This window comes from Ruditapes philippinarum, unplaced genomic scaffold (assembly GCF_026571515.1).
Source record: "Ruditapes philippinarum isolate M1 unplaced genomic scaffold, ASM2657151v2 ctg2052_1_1_1_1, whole genome shotgun sequence".
Classification (NCBI taxonomy): Eukaryota; Metazoa; Mollusca; class Bivalvia; order Venerida; family Veneridae; genus Ruditapes; species Ruditapes philippinarum.
Window position 1 is genome coordinate 126,039 of NW_026864311.1, and position 23,897 is coordinate 149,935.

Here is a 23,897-nt window from a genome sequence, read left to right on the forward strand (position 1 = left end):
AACTTCTTTGAAAGGAGTAAGTTTACTAGCATGTCAATAAAAGTGTTATAATTGCGAAGTCGGTGTATAATTAATCATTGAAAGATTTTTTAGTTATTTTGGCATAAATTATGCAAAGAATCTTAAGTATCTGTCTAAAGAGATGACAGACTGTGGTATCCTACATGTGGGTCCACGTTATGCCTTCCACATAGAATTCTTAGATTTTACTTTAATGTCTTTATTAAATTCTTATTTACAACTGATGATTGAATAACCCAAGACAAGAAAGAATACTTACCAATCACTATATTGCTTGGCGTCTGTTCTTGATATCATTTGCTTGCAAAATATGGAACCCTGTTAAGCTTGTTAAATTGTTTGAAGAAATATATTCAGTAAACTTGTCAGGAATTGAAGCTTTAGATGAATTTTGCGAAATATCTCAGAATCTGATGATTTTGCATTATTTTCAATTGCCTAATACTTACTCTTTACGATCCAATGGATATATAACTTGATGGAATTACAATTGTTTTTAATATGTACAATGCTTAATATGTTACATTTACGGTCATGTTACAACATTCCCTTCCATCTATAAATAACCACCATTTGGTTTACAAAAGTGTAGACTTATTATTTTGTTTCCTTCTAAGATCTGTATAATGCCCGCCGATATGATGTCACAAATATTTGTGTTCAGGCGAGCTAAACATAAACAGAATTACAAACAAGCTATGATATTTTATTTTTATCAAACTTTTTATTTACATTTAAAAAGAAACACAGTGACCATGTTTTACACCGCATGAAAAATATGCATTTTCTTAACAATGCGACCTCTAAGCTTATGATAAAAAATACGAGAAATTAATATCTTTTTTATTAAACAGTATTTAAAATATCTGCAGGTTTCAAGGAAAGCGATTTTTACACAACCGAAAATATTTATGAAATGTTCGCTATGTTGCTACTGTTTTCCTTTAGCCCAATTATTGTCAGCTGACGATTGATTATTAAGTTGGAAAATAACCATTATCATATAGCAACACTTTCAAACAGGAAATAACTAATCATTACGTTAATACAGTTCGAAATTTTAAGGAGCTTATTTACGTGCCAATCTCTACAAAGAACGATACATTGTACTCATATCATGTTTAAAAATTAACACAAAAAATATATAATGTAGGGTATAATAGGCGGAGGAAATGTGTTCTAACTCTTGAGCAGTGAAAAATGCAGTATTATAATCAAAAGTTCTCTTTAAAGCATTAATGCAAATATATTGCGGAACATAAACTTATTTACACGAAAAAAGCAATGTAAACTTGCAAAAGGTAAATTAAAAATGCCAAATATCATATTATTGAAGCTGTAAGCCATCAATGGTATCTTGATATAATTCTGTGAAGCATAGAACTGTTTACTCTAGTTTTCAAACTTCTAAAAACCTGACAAATAACATCTTCATTGAAAAATATTAGGATGATTCTGGCAAATTCGAGGTACTTCTAAAATAACTAGAAAGATAACAATTTAAAAGTTCACTTTTATTTAAGTGTGTTTGCTATGAAAGCAAAAACAAACTTGCGGAAGTTATATTTAAAATAAACACATCAAAATATATATTGTAACCTTAATATGATCATTTTGTATCACAAAGGTTTATTTTTTCAGTAAATTTAGTTATTTGCAATCTGTGTCTATTTGATAACATACTATAGATAATTTATGTAATCCTCCTCCTTTTCCACTGCAATTTCAAGTTTTTCACGTGCAAGTGTGTTAGTTCTCTCACTTGTATGTGGAGTCAAATTTGGTGTAGAATGAATGTTTACACTGTTCATCCTCAGACATGTTTCTGTCATAATTATCATCTTCGGTACTAGACAAGTAATCTTCAGAATCAATATCTTTGCAAACGTTAAATATTAAGTGTAAAATCAAGTTAACAAAATTTACTTTATAGCATCTAATCAGGAAAAAGACACATTTATACACTATTATTCAATGAAGCACTATGATCTCGTAAATGAACTCAAATATGATTTATTATGACAGTCAAGAATAATTGACCTAGATTTCATATTAAGTAATTTCATCAGAATATGAAATAAATGATACAATGTATATATTTTACTTTAAATGAATTATATTGTCAAAAGAAAATGTAAATGAAATTCTCAACAAAATAAGGATGAGTGCTGGCATAATGGCCCAGATGTAAGCCTCTCAACCTATGGAGAGTATGTTCAAGCCATTCAATGATTCTTTATGTGATACCAGTAAGGTGGAACAAGAATGGGAAAATATACTTCACTTTTTTCAGTCAGTCAATAGTTAATAACTTTATTTTTATGCTTGACGCTTACTTAAATATTTTATTGAAATTTGAAAGATTCGTGTTAAAAATTTATATTTCTCGCGTATTATATCTTACTTACTTACCATATATACTTACCATTGTTTCACGTTATTTCAGCAGATTTCCTGCAAAATGGCGAGCGTGCCTGTGTGTTCGGAATACTTTAGTTTAAACAATATTTTATTTATAATCCACACATTTACATAATACATTACATAAAATAAAATTTACGGATTGAGTAGGAAGCTTGTAAAGCTTTTTTGAAAACTATCCCCGGAATACTTTGTAATTGATCCTTGCATAAATTATAACTGTCAATAAGCAGTAGACAGTAAACAGTAGGCAATGAGCAGTACGCAGTGAGCAACAGGCTATCGTTAAAAGAATTCCGTACTATTCGGCTTAAAACTGATCCAAAACTGACATTTATTATCCCCCACCGAAAGGCGGCGGGGGATATAGAAAAAGTCTTCGTCCATCCGTCCGTCCTTCCGTCCGTCCTTTTTGTCCGGAGCATATCATAAAAAGTATTTGATGTATCAACTTGAAACTTCATAGGTAGATAGATCTCATTGAGGTGGAGTGCAGTGCACAAGAATGATATCTCTACCCTGTATAATTTTTGAGTTTTTGCCATTTGTTATTTTTCAAATTTAATTTTTGTCCAGAGCATAACTCAAAAAGCCTTTGAGATATCAACATGAAACTACAAAGGTGGATGGATCTTACTCATGAGGTGTGCAGTGCATAAGAATGATAGCTCTATCCTTAATAAGTTTTGAGTTATTGCCCTTTGTTATGTTTCATACTTAATTTTTCACTTGAGTGGAGCATAACTTAAAAAGTCTTTGAGATGTCAACTAAATTGTAATAGGTGGATAGATCTTATTGAGGAATAATGTTGTGCGCAAGAATGAAAACTCTTCCGTATATATGTTTTTAGTTATTGCCGTTTGTTCTTTTTCATACTATTTTTTCCGGAGCTTATCTCAAAAAGTGTAAGAAGTATTAACTTGAAACTTCATAGGTGGATAGATCTCATTGAGGTGTAGTGCAGCGCACAAGAATGATTACCTACCCTGTATTATTTTTCAGTTATTGCCCTTTGTTATTTTTCATGCTTAATTTTTGTCCGGAGCATAACTAAAAAGCCTTTGAGATATGACAATGAAACTTCATAGGTGGATAGATCTCAAGTCAGGAGGTGTGCAGTGCACATGAATGATAACTCTACCCTTCATAATTTTTTAGTTATTTCCCTTTCTTATTTTTCATACTTATTTTTTTCCTGAGTGGAGCATAACTCAAAAAAATCTTTGAGATGTCAACATAAAACTTCATAGGTGGATAGATCTTATTTAGGAGGAATGCTGTGCTTAAGAATGATAACTCTACCATTTATAATTTTTGAGTTATTGCCCTTTTTTATTGTTCATACGTTTTGTCCGGAGCTTATCTTAAAAGGTATTACAGGTATCAACTTGAAACTTCATAGGTAGATTGATCTCATTTAAGAAGAGTGCAGCGCACAAGAATGATAACTCTACCGTTCATAATTTTTCAGTTACTGCCTTTTGTTATTTTTCATGCTTATTTTTTGTCCAGACAGTAACTCATAAGGTATTTACTCTATAAGGTTTTCACATAAAACTCAAAATATAACTTAGTCTTTGTCTGTCCGTCTGTCCTTCCGCCCATCAGTCAGTCCGTCCTTCCGTCTGACATTTTTGTCTAGCGCATATTTCAAAAAGCCTTTGAGATATCAACATGAAACTTCATAGGTGGATATATCTCAATCAGGAGGTGTGCAGTGCACAAGAATGATAACTCTACCCTTCAAAGTTTTTGAGTTATTTCCCTTTGCTATTTTTCAAACTTAATTTTCACCCGAGTGGAGCATAACTCAAAAAGTGTTTGAGATGTCAACATGAAACTCCATACGTGGATTTAACTTATTGAGGAGGAATGCTGTGCACAATAATTATAACTCTACCCTTTATAATTGTTTAGTTATTGCCCTTTGTGGTTTTTCATACTTTTTGTCCGGAGCTTATCTCAAAAGTTTAAGAGGTATCAACTTGAAACTTCATAGGTGGATATATCCCATTGAGAAAGAGTGTAGCACACAAGAATGATAAACTACCCTGTATTATTTTTCAGTTATAGCCCTTTGTTATTTTCAGCCATCAGTATTCACAAAGGTTTCAAATCTGTAATCACTTCAGCCATCAGTTTTTTTTACAAAAAGACATCTTAAAATTAAATAATATTGCTCTACTACATATATATTCTTCCAATGAGCAAACACATTCGGCGGGGGATTGCCATGTTGACATGGCTCTTGCTTAATAAGTTCTACCCTACTTTGTACATGTTAACGGATGTGATAATAAGGGTATTTATATCTGTGTAAAACAAAACGTAACAACTGTTAGACGGTATTCTATGTATTTTTAATAACTGAAAACAAATATGTTGATGCTGTACACCCATTTTGTGTGGGAGAGTAGCTTTAAACCCTTTATATTACAGCTGTGAAGGTAGTTGCTCCTAATGCATTACCTGAACACAAAGTGCTGAATGTGATCTATTGTGATACCCTGCGTCCGGCGTCTTCTGACCATCGTTAACGTTTTTACTTTAATGACATCTCCTCCTACGCCCTTACATCAATAGTGATAAAAGTATACAGGAATGATCTTTAAATGCATCTTCAAAACAAATAGTTTTCTAGAATAAACTGCTGAAATGGTTCTGGTCTGCTGATAAAAATAGGTGACAGAGCTAAAATAGTAAATCCTTTCAATTACTTCTCCTCCATTGGATCCATTGTGATAAAACTATATATAAATTGTTGGAAAGTCCTCTATGAAAGCTGCTCAAATGGTTCACGACAGAGCAAAAAAACACCTTTAAAACAACATCTGCTTCTTAACTACTGTGTATATTTTGATGAAACTATGCATATGTCAAAAACGGTGCTGAAATTGTTCTGGCCTGTTGAATAACATGGCATCGAGTACTTTAAATAGAAAAAAATCATTGGCATCTCTTGCTTACGTATTTGGTAGATTTTTATGAAACTATATAGGAATGATTCTTGGTTGGTCCTCTATTAAAATTGCTCAAATTATTAATGGATTGCTAATCAAGATGGCCGCCAAAATTTAATAATGCAATCTTGTTTATTTGAGCGTGTAAGGGCCATCGTGATCCTCTTGCTTTTTTATATCTCTAAGATCCCTTTTAAGAAAACAAAAACTGTTAGATTTTAATAATATATTTATCATAGGTATTAATTGGCTAAATAAGGTTAATTTTGATCATATTAATACATATTTTAAATAATTTGACTGGAAACAGTCATTTAGCTTGTTTATTTTGCGAGATGAATGATAGATTTTGTTTCTTAACAATTATTAATAGGAATACATGTTTGGACGATAATACAGATTTATAGGAGTTTCCTTAGTGAAATAATGTTCGATTTTTTTACAGTACGGTAATATTTTTTTTCAAATTTTGAATACAGGTATATTTTCAATAAATGGAACATTTGTTGTTAAATTTTTAAGTCCCTGATAGTGCCCACTCGGGGTATACTATCTTAAATATGTTGAACGCGACAAATGATAAAGAATTGAATAGCAAGTGGAAATTAACATTAATAGAAAACAAGAGTAAGATTAACAAAGAAAAATACTAATTAGCAATAGCTTGTTTTTTGCGGATGAAAAACTCAATATTTGGCATTTTTCAGGATAGAAAAACCATTATTCGATGTGGAGGAAAGGAGTAACATACTATTTTCAGATCTAACTGGAACACATCATTCAAAAAGTGACGAACAACGTTCACCTGTTGATACATGTAAAAGTATCCTTAAAGTATTGGACAAGTACGTCAGAATAAAATAAATTTCATAAACTCAAAGACATAAGTAATTTCGCGTAAATTGTACGAAACATACTTCAGATATAGACTTCGATCAAAAATGACAATTTACATAACGAAAGGAAAGCGGCATCCTGGTTAAATCTTACGGTTCAAAAATAAAACATAAGAGACAAAAGATGTTGAACCTTGTGCATTACAAATGAGCGTAAGGATAACTTTGGACAGCACAGTTTTCAGGTTCTACATCATAATGCCGTTCCTATATAGTATGATATAATGCACCGACCTGTCTGTCAGGAGAGTTATATAATATATATTGTTTAATGTTGAGTAGAATAAACACCTAGCGTTCGGTTAAGCTTTTTAAAAATTGTAAACGCATATGAATTCACATAAAAATATGCAATTATGTGTGCCGCATACGCCTGTTTGAAACACACTTAAATAGATACAGCCGTACATCTTATCCTTATATAGGCAAGTTAAGTAAATGTTACAATTGGCGATCATCTCATTTTTGCAATAAATAATAGAGTAAAACGGTACTTACTTTTTACTCTATATTTATGAAATGAAAGTATGACACTTTGTGTTATCCAGTGCGATAATAAGTAAAGAATAGAATGATTTGCATATTTCTTATCTTAGCTAGTTACACAAGTTACACATTTATATTTTTAACAGTAAGAAAAAATTAATCAATCCTAATAATTTTATTCTAAATTGTTTATAAATTCACGACGGTAAAGAAAATAGAAAAATGTGATCTACATATCTAATTGTTGAAAATATACATTTTGCCAACTATTCCAGCTGCAAAACTGAGACCGAAACACTTGTCGAGATTGTTTCGAGGCTTGAAGTGGATCTTAACATCGACAGAAAATCCGGATCAGTTAAATCTGATTCAGTTTCAAATAGATGCAAAGCGATTAAGGAAACAGTAGAAAAGTAAGTGCAGTTTGAACATTCATTGACTTTACATGTATTCTAAACGGACGCTTTTTATCACTTTCTTTCCTTGATTTCAATAAACCCTTTACCTCATGAGCATATTGCGCAAATTGACCGTTTTCATTGAAAAGTATCCTGTTACAAGTTCACACTGCTATTGAACTATGACAAATGCTTCAATACTGATGAAACTTAATACAAATAATGTTGACTGGACCATAGTCTCTGTAACAGCATGCTCAATTTGAAATTATCCGTTTCAATGTCAACGCCGGAACGTCTCAAAATTGCCAAAACATCAGTATTTTGCATTGTTTTTTTTTCATCAAAACTGATTTCAAAGTGCTGCAATTTCACAATGGATTGATATAGAGTAAAAGGCCTTCAGCGGGGGGGGGGGGGGGGGGGCTATCCCTTCTGGCAACCCCTTCATGTACCTTTTGATGGAGGACGGCGCCGAAAAAAGTGATCACTTTTTTACAACATTTCTCAAACGAAAAACAGTGTATAGTTTAAACATAGTTTATTTCAAACAATGATACAAGTACATTTTGTTAATACAATTACAATAATTAGATACACGAATGAAAAAGGATTAGAGCCGAAAGCTATAAAGCTTATAAAGGTCTTCTACATATTTGTACAATGCAGTTAAATTATGACAGTGTTTGCAATATTATTTGAAACAATGAAGTTAGTTTTTTACATATTTGAAACGAAAAAAAAATCGAAGATTTTAGCTATTGTTCAAAAGATCTTTTTTTTTAAGAATATAAATAATTGAAAAGAATTTGAAAGAAGGTAAAGAAGATTCATTCGGATAGGTCAAGTTGGCATATTATTTGCTCATGAAAATCGGTTACTTTCACGTATATATACATAAACTGCTTGAACAATTTTAGAATTAATGTCATGGCTAAGATTTTGGTCTCCGTTTAGTAAGGTATGAAGTGTTATAGTACAGATATTAGAAACAGCATCAAATAGTCTGAGTCTGATATCATTATAAAAGTGACACTCAAAGAAGAAGTGGTGGCTACTTTCCAGGAGACCACATTGACAATTTGGTGAGGGGGACATATTTTTTCTGAATAAGTGATGGTTTAAAGAGCTACATTCTGTTCGGAGCCATGTGTGCATGACTTGCCATTTTCTTTCTCCTATGTGATAGTATTTGGGGCATTTTTTATATTACCTTTAAGTTGCGTTTTAAAAGAGGACAAAGATATTGAGTTTTGTACCTCTATTGATAGTAAGTTCCAATCTCTCAAAGCAGATGGCAGAAATGCATTATGGTAAAGAGAAGTTCTTGTATGTATTGTTTGCATGTCAGAAGCATTTCGTAAATTGTACATAGACGTTTCTCAAACTGATGGTGGAACTAAGGACGATAAATAATCTGGTGTGAGACCGTTTTTCATTTTGTAAAACAAAATAAGTTTGTGATTCTGTCTATGGCTTTCGAACGATTCCCAAAGAACTTCTCTTTGAAGTTCCTGAAGAGATACAAGTTTAGTGGCCCCTGAGACTATACGGGCGGCTTCATGTTGAATTTTATCCAGTTCAAGTTTTTCATATTGTGTACAGTTGATCCAGACTACATCTGCATATTCAATGAGAGGTCTTATGAATGATAGATATATAACTTCTAGTGATCTTCTGTCTAGTGTAAATTTAAGTTTTTTCATGATATGAATTCTTTTCCAAGCCTTCTCTTTGATAGAATTAATATGTACATGCCAAGAGCAATAATCAGAAAAGTAAAGACCAAGATGTTTATGACTATTTACTGAGGAGATAGGCTGATCATGCATTAGAAGTGGCGGATGATAAGGCTTATTTGTTTTGCATGACATGATCATAGTTTCCGATTTAGAAGGGTTGAATGTTACAAGCCATTTATCAGCCCAACTTGAAATTTTATCAATATCAGATTGAAGAGTTGTCGCGGCAGCTATTGGATAGTCAACAATTATGTGCAAACTAGTATCATCGGCAAAGAGGTGTATGCTTGAGTTTAAATCGTCAACAATATCATTAATGTATACCAGGAACAACAGAGGCCCAAGAATAGATCCTTGAGGAACTCCTGCATTTACAGTTGACCAATTAGAATGAGCTCCTGGAAGAACGACACATTGACGTCTGTTAGAAAGATAATCAGAGAACCAGTTCAGCAATTATCCATTTAATGCAGCATTTTTTAATTTATAGAGAAGACCATCATGCCATACCTTGTCGAAAGCTTTACTTATATCAAAGAATACTGTTCTTACTTCTAATCCGTCGTCGAGAGCCTTTGAAAACAGTGTATAGGGCCTAAACAGGGTAGTTTTATACTGTTTAAGGCCTTAAAGAGTGGTCTAAAAGCCGTCAAAACACGTCTAAATGAGGTTAAGGGTTAACAAAAAAAGAATAAAAACCTTGGAAATTACCCAAACTTCTATGTTAACACGTGGCCTTTCATCTAATTTTGGTGAAAAAATGTTGTTTTGTAGCATTTTTTATTTTTTAATTTACGCTTTACCTCATGAGCATATTGTGAAAAATGACTGTTTTCTTTAAAAGCCTCCTGTAACAAGTTACAAACTGCTATGAAACTATGACAAATGCTTAAATACTAATGATACTTGGCACACATTTTGACTGGACAATAGCCTCTGTTACAGCATGCTCAATCTTAAATTTCCTGTTACCATGGCAACGGGGGACGTCTCATAATTGCCAAAAATCACTATTTTACATCGTCTTTTTCCATCAAAACTGATTTCAAAGTGCTGCAACTTCTCAATGGATTGAGATGGAGTAAAAGACTTTTCAGCGTTGGTTACACGTTACCTTACAATTGACCTGAGGCCAGTTTTAGCCTGTCACATGTTCAAAGTTTTCTTGGCGATGAGGGGGACTGCCACCCCTTGAAACCCCCTTGAAACCCCACAAACAAGGGACACATCCCCCCCCCCTTCTGGAAACCCCTTGATGTACTTTTTTTATTGGGACGGCGCCGAAAAAGTGATCACTTTTTTAACAACATTTCTCAAACGGATAACAGTGTTTGGGACCTAAATAGGGTAGTTTTTCACTGTTTGAGGCCTCAAAAAGGGGGGGGGGGTAGGTCGAAGTCTTCAAAACACGTTTAAATGACGTAAAGGGTTAATCAAAATTAGAATGCATGATAAACATTATGATTTTTTTAAAAATAACACACATGCCTGCATTTAAGATGTTGTGATAAAATTTATATTATTGATAAGGTTAACTTACTGAAATGATAGAAGTACTATGTAATTTTATACTTATCTTTATACCATTTGTTTTGCTTTGAGAGAGTTAAAAAAATAAGTCATTACATTCTATAAAGATTTAGTTTATGTCTAATATTAATTTCTACAACTGGTATATTTAATATGTACTTCTTTCTTTTGCCATGCTGAATTATATAATTTAATATTAGTTAAATGCTTCAAAATGAAACAGGAGGGTTTTTTACTTTGTTTTTATTTGTATTGATAGTATATTATTATATATTGAATGATAATAAGTGTATAAACATTAATAAATGCATATTACAGTGACAGATATTTATGAATAAATCTTCTTAGATATTCTAGTCAGGACCAGATGACTGGTGAAAAGATTACACTTTAAACATGTATATAGACAAACAAACATCATACATATTGATATATTTACTTGAATTCCTTTTTAATTCATTATGGATTAATTCATGTAACATGTTGTTTTATTTCCTATCCAATTCATTGTTATAACATATCTTTGTGTAGATATACTTAATTGTTTCTTAAAAAATAAATGATACGCTATAAATTTAAATGTATTTGTCATAGTTTAATATAAATATAAGTACATGCATTTAGTTTTTCTGCTGGTCAACTTCTAACCTTCGCCTTAATCGGGGAGGAGTTTTACTTTCAGTGGGATGGTTAGACTCACTGGGTAAGATGTGGTATTCAACATCCTATGAAGTTGCCAGTATGATTTCTAGTACTGTTTTGTTATTTTAAGAATATAATCCGAATATTATATAGTTTAAACTGATTTAACATCCACTATGAATTAAAATGTATTTTATTGTACCTGACACATCAACATCTTATGATATGTGTGTGTAAATCATGACAATTTTATATGTTGACTTTCTGTTTTATTTTTATCTACGTGGGTTTAATTTACATTTTCTAAGAACTTGTATTTAATTTCAAGGTACAATGTCTTACCCTGCAAGTACATATGTTAAAATCAATAGTTTGTATAAAATTAAAGCATTTTTTTATGTAATTAAGATAAATGCTTGATGACACCATGTTCTTGGAAAAAAGAAAATAAATACATTGTTATAACAATGTTATAATACATTGATACATATTGGTATATTAAGCGTGCATTCATTTTTAAGTATTATAATAATGTTAATTAATATACCAAATTAATTTGTACTTAGCAGTAATTATTTCAATCAATCTTATATTTATTTGAAGTTTTGTTTAACTATATTTGATGGTATTTTTTAGTTGATTTATTATAAATTTCATTGTGTTGTTTATTCTTGGCAACACACTGTTTACGCATAATTTTGCATTATCACACTTAAACTGTTTTGATATCTAGATATTCTAAATGTTATAAAATAGTTAGGGAAAAATATCTCATATGTGAACTTTTTTGAATTACCATGATTTTTTAAAGAAAACTGTGATTAATTTTTTGACAATGGGTGAAATAAAGATATTGTCTTATAACTGTAGAGGCCTTTATGATACGAAAAAGAGGTTAGATGTATTTTTCTTTTTAAAAGATCGCAAAGTAGATATATTTTGTTTACAAGATTTGCATTTTACCGAAAATATGAAGAAACATTTATACAATCAGTGGAATATTGAATGCTTTTTTAGCTTTTATAAATCAAATGCTCGAGGAGTTGGTATTTTATTTAAACGAACTTTAGACCTTAAAGTTCATCAATCCTTTGTTGATGAAAATGGAAATTATATTGTTTTAGATTTATCGGTAAACTCAAAACAATTTACATTAATTAATTTATGTCTACGGTCCAAATACAGACCAGCCAAAGTTTTATGAAAAATATTTTTCCCTGAATAGATGATATTAATAATAATACATTTATTTGGTGTGGTGATTTTAATCTAGTATAAGATATAGAAGTAGATTATGATAACTATAAATCTATAAATAATAACAAAAAATCTAGATCTGTATTGTTGAATTACATTGATCAAAAACGTCTCTTTGATCCATTTCGGGAATTAAATGGTAATTGCTATAAGTTTACATGGCGACGCACAAATCCAATTCAGCAAGCCAGATTGGATTTTTCTTATTACTGAAGATTTATTACCCCATGTTAGAGGTTGTGATATAGATGTAAGCTATAGATCTAACCATTCTATCATAATTCTTAAAATTGATTAACATAATATTGTACATGGGAAAGGTTTATGGAAATTTAATAATCCTTTATTCTTTTATTTAGAATATTTAATTTGTATTTATGATAAGATAGATGATGTAATATTGCAGTATTTGCTGCCTGTATATAATATTGACTGTTTGAAAAATGTCAATTATAAGGATTTACAATTAAGTATTGATGATCAACTTTTTTTATAAACCCTGTTAATGGAAATAAGGCGCAAAACCATTTCTTTTTTCTAGTTACAAAACTAAAAAATGAAATTCTGAAGAAAACAGTCTCCTCTCCAAAAATCAAGACATAGAGACAAACATAGATGAAGAAAATCAGAAAACTTTATCTGATTTACATTCAAAACTGTAAAGTATAAGAACTGAGAAAATAAGGGGTCATATGATAAGATCAAGAGCACAATGGATAGATGAGGGGAAATAACCAAGTAATTTTTTTTTTTGTAATTTAGAAAAATATAATTATGCTAGTAAAATAATTCCATACCTTCAAAATAAAGATCTATGCCCAAAAATTAATATTAAATGAGACTGAAAAATTTTACAGAAATTTATATAATAATGCTGATGTTATTGGGGATAGAAATATGAATGATTTTCTTGACAATACAAATGATATATACAAATTATCAAGAGAACAATCAAATAGTCTAGAAGGACTCCTATCTTTCTCTGAACTGTCAAACACTTTAAAAAATATGAAAAATGACAAAAGTCCAGGCTCAGACGGTTTTACAGCTGATTTTTATAAAGTTTTTTTGGTCATTTTGTTTTGAGAGCAATGAATTATGAATTTAGAAATGAAGAATTGTCAGTGACTCAGAAGCAAGGGATAATTACTTGCATTCCAAAAGATAACAAGCCTAGACAATTTAAAAAAAAAACTGACGACAAATTACCCTTTTAAATGGTGTTTATAAATTAGCGTCAGGAACAATAGCTAATAGGTAAAAAACAGTTTTAGACTCATTGATTTCTTCTGATCAAACTGGCTTTTATAAAAGGTAGACTTATTGGTGAGAACATACGTTTATTATATGATGTCATGAACTACACAAGAAAACATGTTTCCTGGAATGCTATTGATGATAGATTTTGAAAAAGCCTTGATACCTTGTCTTTTAATTTCATAAAAAACACACTCTCCCTTCGTCAATTTTGGTCCAATGTTTAAACAATGGATATCTTTATTTATGAAAAATTTAAAAACAGCTGTACAATTAAATGGATTTCTCTCTGACTTCTTTGAAATAGGGAGAGGCTTCCAGAAGTCCATATATCTTTATTTTGTGTGCTAAAATTAAGCAATTAAAATAAGAAACTCTAAATATATTAAAGGAATCAATATTAATGATGTGGAATACAGAGTATCTCAGTTCGCTGATGACACTTCTCTATTATTAGATGGTTCAGAAGTTTCTTTGAATAACACCTTAGATACCTTCCATACATTCTCTAACATTCTGGACTTAAGGTAAATTTTGAAAAAACACATATTATATGGATAGGCTTACACAAATATATTACTAGATCTATTAAAACAAAGTGGAAACTAAACGGAGGTGGCAGAGCTTTGAAATTGCTCTGGTATAAATTTTCATGTAGATTTATAAAAAATGGTAGATATTAATTTCACAGAAAAATGTAAGAAAATAGAAAATTGCATAAAGTATTGGAATCGGAGGGAGGTAACTCCTATTGGTAGAATTACAGTTGTTAAGTCTATTATATTACCACTTCTAACACAGTTGTTTATTTCTCTTCCAAACCCAGGTACACAAATACTCAAAGATATTAATAAAATGTTTTATGAATTTGTTTGGGGTGGCCCATCTAAAATTAAATCTAGTGTTTAAATAAAAAACTACAGGGAATGTGGTTTAAAAATGATTGGTGTATTTGCATATATGAAAAGTTTGAAATTAACATGGTTTAGAAGACTTCTCACTGGAAGTGGTAAAAAATGTTTCACATTTATAAGTAACATTTTTAATTATGACAAAGTTTTTAACTGTAGAAATTGAATCTAAATAAATGTACAATAACTTTTGAAAAGATGCTATGTTAGCGTTTATTGACTTTATAGATATCGTGAAAATAACAGATATAGACCAGTTTGTTAAATGTCCATTGTTTTACAATAATAATATTTTGATAGATAGAAAGCCTGTGAATGTTAAATCAATGTATGAAAATAGAGCGTTTTTTATCAAAGATATTATGAAAAAAATAAAAAATTTGTGAGTAAAGAAAATTTAGAAACAAAAATTGGTACAAATATAAATTTTTTAGTTTATGAAGGTTTGAAATGTGCTATTAGAAAGTACATAAAGTCTCTAAAAATTGAATATTCTAATACCAATGCATTATTGCCATCTATTCCCTTTTATATAAAACAAATTTTTTATGTAGAAATGGAATCTCTACCATATATAATGTATTTATTGATAATTGTCAAATACCTACATATATATCAAAATGGAATGCTTATTTTAACATTGATGATACTGAGTGGAAATACCTCTTTGAATGGGTTCACACTGAAACTAATGATATCCACCTTCAGTGGCTTCAAACTAGAATCATCCATAGAATTCTAAGAACAAACTATTTAATGTCTACAATGAGATTGATACAATCTGATAAATGCACTTTCTGCAAAGAAAAAAAAGAGACATTATCTAATTTATTCTGGAATTGTTATAAAATTTTTATCTCAGATGTGCAACAATTGTTAAAATGTCAAAATGTTGATTGTAAGACATTTATTTTAAGGTATGAAAAAGGTGACCAATGTCACTTTAATATTTTTGTCTAGAATTAAAAAGATATTCTTGTGCAAGAGGAGGGAGCTAATACCATTTATACAAGGCCTCGTCTGCAGTTTAAAACTAGCATCTTCATAAGTAAGTTATACAAAAGTTAAAAAATCAAAAAATCTATGTACTCGTTAGTTGATATGATATCAAATAGATAGTACCTTTTTGAATTAACTACTTATATATTACAGTTTGTGTATATTATATCCAGTTTTTTTTTGTGGAAATGGAATACTCTGAATTCCAAGAAAACATTTATCTTCTGTGTATTGTATATATTATAAAATAATGTATGATATAAATGCCCTTATGTTTTTTTGTAACATAATAAATTGTAAGGTAAAGTAATGGATGGATCCCCGACCCTATTTTACCTATTACGGCGACAATAAACGGAGTTACCTCTTTAGTTACCCATTGGAACAATATATGTACAAGCAATCAACATATTAACATAAAATGAACACATGTTTAAAGAATGATTCATGTGAAGGAAAATGAAGTCTTGTTACAAAAAAGGAAATCAAAAGACTTCTAATAGCAAATATGATGATCGTTAAATACCAAGCAGTTAGATTGAATGTAATTATGTTGAAATATCATTATATTTTAAAAAGACAGCCTACCCAATTCACCATAAATGAAATCGTATTGAGTCGTTTTCTTAACCCCTACATAGATTTATAGAATTGCATTAACTATAATTAAGAATAGGAGAAACAAGTTTGTCAAAACGTTTTAACCTATGTATACAGATATATCTGTAAATTAGATAAATACTTATTCATTCTAAAAAATGCCTTTACAGTAAGTGTACTTTGAGCTTCAGAGGAAGAACCACCGGTTGTAAAAACAATGCCGAAGTAATTGAACTTACTTACAATTTCAACGGGATAACCATAATAGCTAAACGATATATAACTTTGTAAACGGCCACCTTTGCGAAAAAGCATTACTTTAGTTTTTTTCTGAATTAACAACAAGTTTCCACTTAAAACACTTTTGGTATAAAGCTACTTTGTAATCTAATACAACTCTTTGCAAATATAACAATATCATATGCATATAAGATTAAATCATTTTAAACATATGAACACCAATGCTTTCAAATCCTTTATCAATAAATTTATCTTCTAAATCATTAAGAAACATTGCGAAAAGAGAGGGAGTCAACACTCGCCGTGTCATACACATAATATACATTTAAATCGCGTACTTATTTAGTTGTAATATATAACTCTAGATTTATTTGCTGAATACATAGATATAATGGTATTGAACACGTTTCCACAAATATCTAACTTAATCATTTTTAACTATAAACTATCTCTGACAACATAATCAAAGGCTTAACTAAAATCAATAAATGCCCAAAAAGTTGTATCTCGATATTTAACATATGACTTATAATACCATGAAGTAAACAAATATATTTGTGTTATCTCTGTGTACGTATATACAGAATTTAGTTGATCATTACCTAATATTTACTTTTGATGTTCTTAGTTTGCTCAGTAGTACTCTTTAATAGGATAAATGTTATCGTCAGGATGACACCATATTTTGGATTTTAAGGGAAAGAAAACACAAATGTTGAATAAATTTATATCAGCCAAATTCTTAATGAACTTAGTTTTTTATTTACACTGAACTTAAAGTTACTTAAAGCTTCACATGTTTACAATAATCACTTTAAAATTAACTATTCTTAGCAAGCAAAAAAATATGAAATCAGGATAAACTAGTTAAATAAAAGATTGACACAAGTTGAAAGTTTGTTACAAATGTAATAACTGAAAATATGAAAAATAACCTTATTAATTCTAAGCCTTTAAACTAATAAATCTGAATAGGAGCAAGCCCTGTTTTAATCTATATCGACAAAAATATATATTTAATAATTCAAGATGATAATTCATAAGATATAGATTTATACCCTTTAATCATAAGCAATGACAGTGAAGTAGTAACGGACTGTATTTATTAGCTCCTTGTAAGGATTAGGGACTCAGTTCTTCAGTTTGTTCATGACCTTTATTAGTTTTACAGCAAAAGCTGTATCACATAATTATTACCGGTTTCAGCTTTATTCAATTTTATCTCAACAAACAAGTATAAGTGATTAAGGGAAAAATTCTTACATGAAACAAGACCAAATTCAAATGCCAAATCTTTCTTTCTCTTATTAATTAAATTTTTGTCACAAAACAATTAATGATATAACAACAGATGTATAATAAAATTTTGATATAACCATATCTACTTTTTATATTTCAGACGGAAGCAAATGTTTGACGAAATGCAGAGTATGCTTGACATGTCCACTAATTCTCTTACGTTGTTATACTCTGAACTCTTAGAAAAACCCTATCTGTTTCTGGAACCACAAACAAATGTGGATTCAATACGTAGAAAAGTTCCAGAGTGGCTACATGGCCATGCAGCACTAATTGATCGTATACGTGCTTGCACAAGAGAAAACAAAAAAAGGTTTATTAAAAACATGTTAAATTTGATAGCGTCTTTATTTAAATTATTTCGCTTTATAGTTGAGGCAGTTATTTAAGTATATAAGAAGTGAAATGTTTGATGTTAATATTTCGTAAACATAAAAGTTAACATTAAAGTGAGTATTGATAACTTACATTTATTTAAAACTTTACTTCAAAAGAGAAGAAACATACAAACACCGCATAAGTATTTTTCTTTAAGCACATTTGTTTCCAGAAAAATGATATTTTTTTATGATTAAGGCAACAACATACTCGTATAATGTTACTACACGTAATGTAAATGTGTACCATTTTATGTCGAAAGCTCATGGAAAACAAGTAAGGTGTGTTATGTCAGTTCATTTTAAATTAATGAAAAAGACTGTAATTTGTGTTAAGTTTTCAGTTAAGATACGTCAGAAAAGAAGATTATAATAATTTAAAAGATCAGATGCGGACTTTGCATGAAGAGATGAGACAGTTAAGGGAAGACAAAGAAAGTGCGTATAATAGGTATGACAAAGTTATTAGGCAGATCAGTGTTGAGTCAATATCATAAAAGTATACAAGTTTTATGCTTTAAATGTAGAAAGTTAAAAATAGAAAGCGATGAAATATAAATATAATCTTTCATAAATTATACTAGTTATCTATTCACTATGAATATGTATGTTATTCTTCTCTTAAGGGTTTGACAAGAATCAAAGCATAACAAAGTGTTATGAATTAACATTTACATAGTATGAGAATAATTACAATCCTCACGATTCAGACTTGGTAGGTACAAACAACTTAACTAGTGATAACATTTTAGTATCTGCACAATTTCAGCCTTCACATATCAAAAATTGTTAGAATAGAAAATTCATTTCTTAACATAAGCAATACGATTCTTCATTTCACAGCCCATAGTAGAATTAGTAAAGAAATATAGTCACATGACATTATCAAAATATTAATTTGTCACTAATAAAGATAAATATAAAACATAACGAAAGAAAACATTTTTTTAAAAAAACAGCACACAAAAAACATCTTACACCCGTTTAAAAGATATCACCTGTCCCTTTTATGTCTACATACTACATGCATTATGATTACGTTTCACAGGATCATGTTTCTACTATGCCAAAGCTTAGTTGTATTTCTTTTTGCAATGAAATGTAAATACGTTATGAAGACTTAATGTTTTATATGATGAAAAAAGAAATTGTGCAAACTAGTTTTTTTTATCATATAACAATCCATTTAAAATCAATGATCAATGTTTATGATTATGCATTAATTTAAAAAAATGACGGAGTATATAATGAATACAAAATCATAAGAGTTAATTTCAAACGGAACTCGAACAATTGTAATTAACAGATGTAAAGATTGACAAGTTTGGCTGTACAACTCAGTCAATATTTTGAAATATGTTTTCAATATTTATAGTATAGATAGATTTATATGTTTAAGAAATGAAACCATATCAAAACACCATACCTATGAAAACACAAGAAAGATAACCTGATCTCTTATTTCTATTGTGATCCTTACGTCAAAACGGGGTTTTTGCTGATAATATTGTTATATTTCAAAGTAAATATTCTAATTGATATAATTCCTTTTTTCTTAACAATATAAAATCTATTATTATTATTATTTGATTTGTGACTAAATTTAGATTATCAAAGGTCGCTGGAGCACGTCTGACGGACAACAATCCAAATATTGCAGATCTTAGTGATCCTAACCGTCCAACCAAAATAGCCGAACAGTATTCAGAGTTGTATGACACCCCCTGGACAGATGCATTCGAAGTATTGGGAGATAAAGATCAAGAAAACACAGATTTTTTGTTGAAGATTATCGTAGTAAGAGGGCGTATTAAAGGCCCTGTATGCCTCAGAAATGCCATTATTTTACTTTTTATTAATCAAAAGCTTTTAATTTTCGTGTACAGTTATAGTAATCAAAAAAGTTACTAATTGACCAATTACCTGAACCATCTTTTTCATCTTTTCCTTTTTGGTAATCAGTACAGCTATAATGAATTGGGTATTTTGTATGAAAATCAAATTACTACTCTGTATATATTTTGTTTACTTTTATGACAAATTATTCCACATTTTTTGCTACTTTCTTCAGGAAACAAGCATCTAAAATTCTCTTAAACAATTATTTAAACACTATAGAAGAAGAAAATATTTAACTTTTTCTAAGGCATGATGTACGGTACCTTTAAATTTAACCTGAAATATATACATGAATAAACAATAATCCAAATCTTAAATTGCACTGATATATGAGTGGTAAGCAATGAGTCAGTTTTATGTATTTTGTTAACAATGTCATTAAAACCAAAACCCAAATAACATTTTAAATTAAATTGTTGAAATAAGTAAGTATTAGGATGCTCCCACGGCGCATATCTTGTGTCAAATTAAAATATCTTTATTTTTTTCGACCTATCTTATAACATTGCTTTGATATCCTGTTACACTAAATTGAAAATGCGTTTTGATATCTATTACTTTCTTACCAGGATTGTTATGAAATTTGTGGAAAAATATCTATGAATCATCAACGGAATTTGAAGAATGCTGTGTGTTATCCTGCAAATAATATAGAAGATGGACAAGCATCAGAACAGGTAATAAATAATTCTTGTTCCGGTATTGATATATATACAAGTGTCCCGTGATAAATAATGTTTACACAATGTAAAAAGCAGTTGGGTAATAATATATAACTTGAGAGCCGGGGCAAAAATGGTTATTTCACATTTAAATCAATGGTTTCTTTGTTTTGAAATCATTTGTTTATAAGTCTCTCTTACGGTAAAACATAACGTGCACTATGATCCTCAGTAGGCATACTTGTGTTTGTCTCTCTGTCAATCCGATAATTTTCTTCGTAGTTTTCACTTGACAGTACCGTCCATGAACAGGCTCAATCAAACCGAGCCTACAACATTTTCAATTTGACCATTTTGGACTTTCTTTCGGGATTCTTATTTTCTGTATTTGTTCAGTGCCTGTAAAGAACGCTCCTTTAATGAATTTTTAACGCATTGTTTGAAATATTATATTTATAACGTTTTACCAGTTAAGAGCAAAACATCACTTTTCATTCCATTAGGCATCTATCTATGATAATTTCTCTACTCTAATTTTAAAATTACATTAAGCGTCATTATACCGACCTTATGTTTGAATGTTAGAATACGTTTGCCTTGCCTAGATATTCTTGAAGAACCAGACATGATCTATCAGCTCCTCATCCACTCTACACCTTTCTCACTTGCACATCCTTCCATCTCTCATGTGCTCTTTTTGGTAACCTCCATCAATGTTCTTGTTTAACTTTTCGTTGTTTTTACGAATAAATGTATTCATATAAACAAAAAATTAGATATTACAATTAGATATAAAATATGTTTTATTGTCACGTTATGACATTTTCAACAAAAATTGTATCAAATATTCAAAGTACGTTTCTTTAACGAACAAACATTTATAAGTCAATACATTAAAGCCTGTATGTGTCTGTTTCACAATGCATTTTGTATATAGTTATTTTTGGAGAATATATATGATTTTCAACGTTATAACCTAATTACGTTTTAGTTACATACGAATTTGGATATCTCTTTTCCAGAAAAAGGGGAAAACGGAAAGCCCTGTCTCCTTCTCAGCGGTTCAGTCAAAGGCTTTATCAGAACTTCGTAAGCAGACTGCAGATATATCCGTTGTTAATGTTATATCGGTATGTGTGTTTTAAAGCAAATATTATGTCACATAATAAGGCTACCACGATTTGTAAAATACAGTTAATTAAATGCATGTAAACATGTTGCAAAATAGCCTGTGACTGAATTTTGTCGGGGGATGCGTTCTGTGAACGTTGCATTGCCTTGTTGATCTTTATTCTTATTTTATTTTTATTTTTTCTGCCACAATACAATACTTTACGAAAACAAATGTTCTTCAACACATTAAAATATGAAAGAAAAAATAATTATACAAATTAAATTTATGATAAAATACATAACACATTTATTAAAAGTATAAATTTAAATTAAAAGTATAATTTTACTTTATATTTTCATAGCAAATAGAATTGGCAAGGAAGGACTGGTTTGTTCCGGAAAAGTTGCGAAGTTATACGACCCGTTGTATAGAGCTGTGTTGGTTAATGCACGTACAAACTCCACCTGTTATCATTGATATGTGCGCCAAGCCAGGATCCAACTTTGATACTAGCAGATATAAACAATATACAAAAGCTGGAAAGAAAATAGACTTCGTTGTTTGGCCTGTATTGTTGTTGGAAGAGGGGGGAGCTATTTTGTGTAAAGGAGTTGCTCAAGGAAAATAGTAAATACAGTTTCAGCAGCAGAAATTACACATATATTTAGTTTATTACACTTTCGCACACGTTTTTTTAAAAACCCTATTTTATCAGCTACTGTCTACTCAGGAGTGACCATATACATTATAGTTCGCAAACAGTTTTAAATCTAAGTCTTTACTTTGTTAAATATATGATTATAATCCATATACACATATAAACAATAAAGAGTCCTTCCCTTGGAAATTAAAACTACATGTACATGTAAAGATTGCGTGTTTTAATCTTTGTTAAGCTTGTAACAGCGATTATACATTCAATGTATTAAGTTTTCCAATTTCAGTTGAAAACATGTTTACTTTTTAAAGGAATACTAATGTCAGTGTGATTATAAATTTAATTATTTTTTACTTATAATCCAAATCATTCAGTCGTAGTGAATTTTGTATGTTACAATTATTTTAACGTTGTTACGTTTCTTACATAATTACATAAAATATATCATAGTTTGATGTCTGTCTGTCCGTCCTCCGTTCGGCCGACTGTCTGTCTGTACGTAGTCCGTATGAATGTATGTATGTATGTATGTATGTGCCCTTTGTACATATAAAATTATACTATTGTATACCAAACATACTTAAACAATGTCCATGTAATTAATGTTTCAAATTGTTGCATATAGTTAATTGTATAATCTCATTCTGTTTCATGAGTTATCGTATTTTATTCTTTAGTTCTGCTGACATGGTCATTTTATTTGTGATTCGTTTTGGTAACACAATTCTTTTTGAATGCATTAAAGGTACCAATTAGTTTTGTATTTTAAGAAATCGTACTCGTAGAACATGTTGTTGCCATTCTTTACTATTTTTTATTAGTTATGTGAACAATAAAATAGTGCAGAAACCAATGGTTACTGAAACATAAAGGGGACATGCAAGACAAAAACATATGGTGACAGATTGGTAAAAATACTCAAAATTAAATGATTCAGCTCAACCAATGCTATGAGATAATGAAACAACAACAAAAACAAGAGAAGGGATTATTCTGCTGGGAATTTGACACTTGTCGTAAGCTTTGGCAATAAATAGTAATAATTATTAAATTAAATATTTTTACAAACTTTTCATTGCCACAAATAAAAACAAATATTTAATACAAAGCTATTTATTTGCTGCCCTATAAGCTTAATACGGTCCCCGGTATCCACACCGTTAAAGGGCCGTATAAAAATTTATCCGAAGGGAAAAAAATTTTCCCCGTAGAAATTTTAAAGAAAAGGGCCGAAAAACCCGAACTGTTTTCGAAGAAAAAAAATTTAAAAAATATGAAATGTTAGGGGAAGCTTTAAATTTTTGATTCCTTTTAACAAAATTATTGAAGAATCCCAGGAAGAGAGTTTTGAAAATTTTTGTACAGAGAATAGTTTTTTTCCAAAGTATTTTCCCTGGAAGACGAGTTGTTTTTAAACCCCCAAAAATATGTAAAACAAAAAAAATAAAAACACGTTTGGGCTTTTAATATTATTTTTAAAAGATAGATTAGGGGTTTGTAAATAATCATCTTGTATTAGCAAAAAAT

General features: G+C 30.0%; 1 protein-coding gene across 1 annotated transcript in view; it reads left to right on the top strand.

Annotated features, from left to right (window-relative positions):
• LOC132725150 (uncharacterized) overlaps positions 1-23,527 on the top strand; it is a 36,018-nt gene extending 12,491 nt beyond the window's left edge. The window contains exons 7-14 of the mRNA XM_060710238.1: positions 6,111-6,248; positions 7,061-7,198; positions 17,761-17,973; positions 18,375-18,488; positions 19,645-19,834; positions 20,506-20,613; positions 21,621-21,728; positions 22,074-23,527. Of these exons, the coding sequence (XP_060566221.1) occupies positions 6,111-6,248; positions 7,061-7,198; positions 17,761-17,973; positions 18,375-18,488; positions 19,645-19,834; positions 20,506-20,613; positions 21,621-21,728; positions 22,074-22,340 (1,276 nt within the window). The 3' untranslated portion in view covers positions 22,341-23,527. The remainder of the gene's footprint in view (positions 1-6,110; positions 6,249-7,060; positions 7,199-17,760; positions 17,974-18,374; positions 18,489-19,644; positions 19,835-20,505; positions 20,614-21,620; positions 21,729-22,073) is intronic.
• The last annotated feature ends 370 nt before the right edge of the window (positions 23,528-23,897 follow it).